Source organism: Poecilia reticulata, linkage group LG20 (assembly GCF_000633615.1).
Source record: "Poecilia reticulata strain Guanapo linkage group LG20, Guppy_female_1.0+MT, whole genome shotgun sequence".
Lineage (NCBI taxonomy): Eukaryota > Metazoa > Chordata > Actinopteri > Cyprinodontiformes > Poeciliidae > Poecilia > Poecilia reticulata.
This window is the reverse complement of record NC_024350.1, coordinates 2,465,304-2,472,337: the sequence shown is the minus strand read 5'-3', so window position 1 is coordinate 2,472,337 and position 7,034 is coordinate 2,465,304. Positions and strand designations below refer to the sequence as shown.

The 7,034-nt window shown below is 41.2% G+C and overlaps 1 protein-coding gene across 1 annotated transcript in view; it reads right to left on the bottom strand.

The window, feature by feature from the left end:
* klf6a (Kruppel like factor 6a) overlaps positions 1-1,099 on the bottom strand; it is a 9,891-nt gene extending 8,792 nt beyond the window's left edge. The window contains exon 1 of the mRNA XM_008438279.2: positions 724-1,099. Within this exon, the coding sequence (XP_008436501.1) occupies positions 724-825 (102 nt within the window). The 5' untranslated portion in view covers positions 826-1,099. The remainder of the gene's footprint in view (positions 1-723) is intronic.
* Positions 1,100-7,034: the final 5,935 nt, after the last annotated feature.

Here is a 7,034-nt window from a genome sequence, read left to right as displayed (position 1 = left end):
CCCCAGCAGGAGTAATCGAAAACTTTCTGGAAGCGCCCCTGCAAGCCTTCACCAAACATCCTCCAGGCCGGGTCCCTCTGCTGCCTCTACTCATGCGCGAAGGAATTGACATTTCACCGCGTCACGTTGAGGAGTCCATTCAAAATCTCCGGGTGAACGCAGGTGAGCGCCACGAGCAGGAAAACACTGTCACAACGCAGCGCGTGGGGGTTTCGCCGAATTATCTGTCATCTCGTGAATGAGTTCAAACTGCACTTCCTCCTGCAACATCATCCGCTGTTTTCTCTTAAAAGGAGCGAAAGTAGCTCTCCCAAGATAAAAAAAAAAAAGAAAAAGAAAAAAAGAAAAGAAGAAGCAGTAAAGCTTTTTATATTTTACAACGTTGGTAAAAAAAAATAAAACTCGCTCGTATTGCCGAATGAGACAAGCTCTCCTCCATTCATTCTGAACGCAGCACGGCCAAAACAACGATGAAACTGTGTGAAGCTGTCACTGTCAAAGTGAGCCGCTGCGGCAGCGTGCCAACGCAACTTCATAGCGAAACTGAGACTGAAACAAGCAGCGGGTACCTTCTGTTTACCACCGTTACAGAAGGATTTTACAGAAAACTTCTAATGCCGCTCAAGTCGGCGGTGTTTGATCTGACAGGCGCGTGAAATCTGCTCAGTTCCGCTTAGCTCAACCAGCTGAGTAGATAAAAAAAAAAAAAGAAGTTATATTCACCTGCTGCCAGTACTCCTCCAGAGATGGTAAGGCTGAGAAATAGCCCGTGTCGTGAACTATTTGAAGTTCTTGAAAAATACTACACATCGGTAAAACATCCATTTTTCTTCCCCGAACTTAATTGTCTGGAGGGGGTGGGAAAATAATAATAATAATAATTAAAAAAAAAACAATCTAAACACCCGCGTTTTAAATAAAAATGTCTGTGAAAGGAATAAAGAACGATCCCCTCTGCGATGCAAACGAAGGTTTGTTTGTAGCAGCAGTCCGTCCGTCAGTGCTCCACTTCCTTCTCCCCTCTCCCTTCGCAGCGCTCAGCTCAGGATATTTGCAAACAGCACACTAGACTGGCTGCCGGACAACTGCGCTCTGCAAACTTCCCCTATTCAAACCTGGACCCCAGCCTCCTCCCCTCCTGGTGGCTGTCGCGAATGTCCAATCAGCTTCGAGCAACGTACGCGACGGCGAATGACATCACAGCTGTCCAATCGGCGCGCTTCTACGGCACAGTTCGGTTCTCTCGCCGCCCTGATTGGCTGACTTGATTGTCTTTTGCTCGTGGCTGATTGGTCGGTTATTTTTGGCGTGTATATAAGCCAGTGATGAGCTCTCTTTCCCCGTAGTCTTGACTGTCGGCTGCGAGTTTCGCCACAGACAGCGTATGTGAGCCGAAATAGCCTGATGTGGAAAACATAACTGCAACTTTGACACGAGTAACAGTTGCAACAGCGCTGCTGAGAAGGGCTGAGTTCGAGTTGTAGCTGTGGTGAGGAGAATGTGTTGACACCAACCTCAGAAAAGACTCGGTGACTAAGAGTTGACAGGCTATTATTATGTTATCAGAACACACTCATGAGCTAAGAGGAAACATTTGTTCTCTTTCTCTATGACTGACTTCATCACCTTTAAAGCAAACTTCTGCTTTTTGATTTTTTCACCCGCAATACTGAAAATATCAAAATGTGCACTGTCCCTAATAGCAGAAGTTTGACTGTATTGGTTGAAAAAAAAAAAAAAGTTCTTTTAATAACCTAATTTGCATTTGAAAGAGCAAAAATGAAGAATTAATATTCAAGAGCCGTTCCTGAAAGTTAAGGAGTTTGTTTTACCCCGGTTTAGATGTGATGATACATTGGGTGGGAAAAAAATCTGTATAAATTAACTCGGGAGTAATTCCTAAGATTGTTATAGACAAAAATAAGGAGTAGTTGAAACTATAGCTGTATAGTTTCAACAAATTCATAAAAACTAGTTCGCTGGCTTTTTGTTGCACTACATGTTAGAGGTTTTATGAATTGTGCAGAGATGCATTTATACAACTTTATGTTTACTCACAATAGTCAAATGTGTAGTTGTTTTTTAATGAGATTCTCAAAGCATGCAATATTCAACAATTTTAAATGAAAATGTGACATGTTTTGACTTATTGATAGTGTTACTACAACTTTGTACATTAGCATATTTGGGTACTTATTGCTCATAATGTAACTGTTTTAGCTTCCATTAACAGTTAGCAAACACAGGCAGGGTTTCCTCCAGAAAACCTGTTAAGCCTGGTGGCACCTGGGCAATTCACTGTGTTTTTGTGTTGAAAAATGTCAAAAGTTACAAATATTCTGTGGTGTATAAGTAGGCATCATCATTTAGAAATAATATTGTGCGAGGTCCACACAGTTGTTCAAATGTGTCAGCCATAAACCTAGCTTAATCTGCCTTTATTGTCACTATGACCGGTGTTTAAAAACCTTATCTAAAGCAAACAAATGACAATTAGCCTGGTGGGAAGGGAAGAAGTAAAGCCTGGTGGCCCGCCAGGCTTATGGTAAACTGGGAAAAATCCTGACAGGTCCTAATTGACTCAAACTAGTTAAAGAAATACCTTTAACTACTTTTATGTGAGTAGCCAGTAGTTTTTGTCAGAATTTATCACAACAGCAAACTTTCATGACCTTACATCGGTATATTGGCATGCAAGATTGCTTTACTCTAAATAATGTTTTTCTCTGAGTACTCCGGTTTCCTCCCACAGTCCAAAAACATGACTGTCAGGTTAATTGGTCTGTTTACATTGTCCCTAGGTGTGTGTGTGTGCATGATTGTGTGTCCTGTGTGTCTCTGTGTTGCCCTGCGACAGACCGGCGACCTGTCCAGGGTGACCCCACCTCTCGCCCGGAACGTTAGCTGGAGATGGGCACCAGCAACCCTCCCGACCTCACTAAGAGACTAGGGTGTGAAGAAAATGGATGGATGGATGTGTATGCCACATTGGGTTAATTATCGGAACAATCTGATTGGTCAGTAAAATCTACAGTCAGCTACGACACTCATAGCTGCCAACTGTAGTGTCAGAGCAGCTTTACCTTAATAAGATCATGCTAGCAGCTGAATTAGTCACATTTAGTGGTCTTAGAGGCAGCGTTGCACTTTAAACAGCCGGAGAAAACTTTGGTAAGCCTTCAAGGTTCAGTGAGACCTTATGGCACTAAAACTTTGTGTAAGTAAAGCTTATCTTGCTTTTGTACCATTCAGGAAACAAAAAGGAAGATTTTCACTTTTCTCATAAATGTTACTAAACGTTTCTCCCAAAATTTTGATGCATCATTCCTCCGGTACAGTAGCGTCAAACCTAGACCAGTCAAATACTTGATGTCAGTTAAATGTAAGACCGTCCATTGCTAACTTTACCCAGTTGTGTCAGTCAGCTCTGCTGTATAGATGTTGGTCTATTTTACATATTTATCACAAATTCCAAGAATATTGAATAATGCTTTTATTATTTGAGGCTGTGAACATGATAACAGACCTTGTGGTGGAAAATTCTCTGTTATCGTTTTCACTCCTCAAAACAGTCACTGCATTTAACTTTTTAGTTTTAAATAGATCCGGGCTGACATAACAATATGATTCAACAAAGCCAAAAAAAAAAAAAAAAGAAATACAAGTACAGTGCTTATTTAAATGCTATAAAAGACTGAATAAAACAAGTAAACACAAAGACTGTTTGAACACGACTCACATCTCTGATGTTCATCAAAGCAAAACCGGGAACATTTTTAAATCGTAGTTTGTTTGCAACACCCAGAATTCCTTTGCTGTTCGGCAACCACGCCGACGCATTCTCCCGCGCGTGACGTTTCATTCCTGTAGCATTCCGAACACACATTTCTCTTTGGTCCCTACGTCACCCTGTCTCATTCTTATCATTTCCTCTCATGTATGCGTGTGCGTGTATGCGTGTGTGTGTGTGTGTGTGTGTGTGTGTGCCATGGCAGCATCTCTCTTCCGGCAGCTATTTCATAGGCGCAGAGCCGCTCCGCAGCCTGGCACGCCATTCGCTCATGAGATAAACAACGCTTCGACACAGGCGCTTCATTGTCTTTCTGAGTGGCAGTGTGTTTTGCTGTTGCCTGGCTGAGCAGACAACTGAGCGGCCTTTGTGCTGCTCCCAGTTGCAAGGTCATATTGGTCACCCTTAGCATCTGATTTGATCATATGGCAATGGGATGTCTTTTGAAGCCCGGAGCAGCCCTGGAAAGAAATTCTTGCGCTAGTTTTTTTGGGGAGGAGGGAGGTTTTTATGTTACAGATGGAGCCCCCGTCCATTATGTCCATCCTGGACCCAGTGGGTGTAAAACATCCACATAGAAGAGCGGTTCAAATGTCTTTCGTCGCTATGTTGAAATGTCATCACACAACAACATGCCCACACATTGTTCATCCTGTTCCAGAGCTTGCCAGGGCTTACACAATATGGGTTTTGATGAATAACAGACTGACTGGTCCAGTCCCGGCGGAGCATTAGCGGGCAGCTCCACAATAATCACTTCCTTCAGAAGACCTCTCAGAAGAAGCATCTAGAGAATGTGCGCAGACCAGCATGGCAGCTTTTATCTTGGAAGGCCAGGTCCCCCAGCTTCATCATCGTTATGTAATTCCAGCTCGGCCAGTAGCCACAGGAAAGAACAATTACAGGATGACCCATTTGAATGCATCACTGTCAAGCCAATCAGTGACTTGCTCTAAAAAAAAAAAAGGGGGGGGAGTTTTCTGGCTAGCAAGGAAACACTTTGAGTGTGTGTGTGTGTGCGTGTGTGTGTGTGTGTGTGTTTAACATTGGCTTTAGATGAGAATGCTTCCTTGTCTTAGACACGTTAATGTTTGGAAAAATGATGCGAACTAATTAATTATTTAAAAACGGTAAAAGAGGTATGTGCAATGTCTGGCTTAAACTAAAGCAGGCACCGTGGAGATAAAAGCCTACACATCCCTTTGAAAAGACAAGGATTTTGTAATGATAAATCCGTTCCCAACTTTTATTTATTTATTTATTTATTTATTTTTTCCACATTTGAATTCAACTGCAAAACAAGCAAATCTGTTTGAGGGGAAAACATGAAAAGCAACAAAGCTGTGAAATGCTAAACTTACTCGTTCGTTGAACAACCTTTTTGATTAAATTCTGGTGTTAGCTTTCTGAGGGAAAATCTTTTGCGTATCGCCATCCAAGCAGGCTTAGACGAAATGCTTTACAAGGGAACAAAAGAAGAAAGATAAGATACATCAAAAACACCAAAATCTGTAAAAAAGACTACAAAATGCATTATATAAAAAGAAAGAAGCACTGAAATGATACACTTTAGCAAATAAAAACCTCAAGCATGACGACATCGTTCATCTTTATGGATAAGCTGCAGGAAAAGGGAATGTTTTCTGCAGTCATGACTTGAAGAAGCCAACAGCTTCTGCTCATCTGGTGTTTAGTTTCAGAAACTAAAAGCTGCTACTCGTTGTTCTGGTCCTTGGAACGCAACCTGAAGAGCTTTCAGACGACCTGAGAGGAGCACGCTGCACACACGCTCGTCCTTAAAACAGACGATACAGAAGAACAAATAAAATATGCAAAACATAAATCCACTAATTCAGTAGCGTTTTGCTCTTGGCTTGAGAGTTGTAGTATTAAAGTTGTAGTATTAAAATACCAGTATCTTTATCAGAAGTAAGATGGAGTTTCTTCTAGCTTTTCCACGCCATGACTGTATGTTTTTCCCAGAGCTGATTTGTCATTCTTGTGAGTGAGAGAAATGCGTAGAAGGCTTGTTTCAGCCAGCTGAACAGCAGTGCTCAGTAACAGGAGTGGACGGGAGACCACTCTGGCACTCTCTTTCAAAGTCTGTTTTATTAAACAGACTTTAATGCTGTGATGGAAAGTTGTAGCTATTTTCATTCTATCATATAAAACCCCCACATTGTGCTCAAACATGTAACCGGCTTAAATATAAAGATAAATGTTGAGCAAATGATTCTGAAAATGTTAATGTTTGACTATGGTACTAAAATTATTCTTTAAAAACCTAAGTAAATTTCCCTCTGCTCCAGTCAGGACACAAAAAGTAATGTTTTACCACCTGAAACTTTTTGCTAACATTGTTAGCAAGCGTTAGCTAAGCTAACTATAACAAACTTTAGCTTCATTTTGTTGTGTCAAATGTCTTCATGGCAAGATTACATGACGATGTAAATTCATTTTTAAGTTATCGTTGGCTGTTGTACTATTAAATAACAGCCTTTACTTTAAGTTAAAGTCTGTTATGGAACTAGTAACATTAAATTAATGTAACATTTGAGACGAATAATGTAAAAAACAAATCTTACTTAGCATGTAGTGCAGAGTCAAACCCCGAAAGTCACCCAATCCTTTATTTCCCATAATGCAACTGAGAACATGACGCATGATTTATTTATTTTTTTGTTAATTTTATGAAATTAACTAAAGGTACTTCCGTTAAAACAACAGGGACGGTTACAGAAAACAAACATAGATTTTATTTACATTCAGTTTACTTCAATGTCAAAGGGGGAGGCTTTATGTGGCCACGATGTTTAAGCAAACATGGCTGCCTCCGAAATGAATTAATTATTTGCCTGCTTACTAACAGAAGGCCAGTTAGTAATGAGGTACAGGGATATTGATCAGAGATGCATTGCTCTCCGCCGGGGCCACTGAAAATTTGTCCAAGCTTAAATAAAATGAGAATAAAAATAATTGATTGAAAATCAATACACATACATCATTCACTCCTTTGTTAAAAGGAGAAATGGAAGGAAAGAGAGGGAGAAGGGGGTGGGCCGTCCTGGAAAATCAATGTTCATTCGAATCATAAATCAGAATTGAGTCAGCGCTTGTGGGGTGGTGGGGGAGGGGGGTGGCGGGGGGCGGATAATCATTGGGCCGGTTTTGGATTACAAACAGCATGCGGCGGAGACTTTGTCTGGCCCGAAGATGCCTGGCCCCTCATCATCTGCCTTCTATC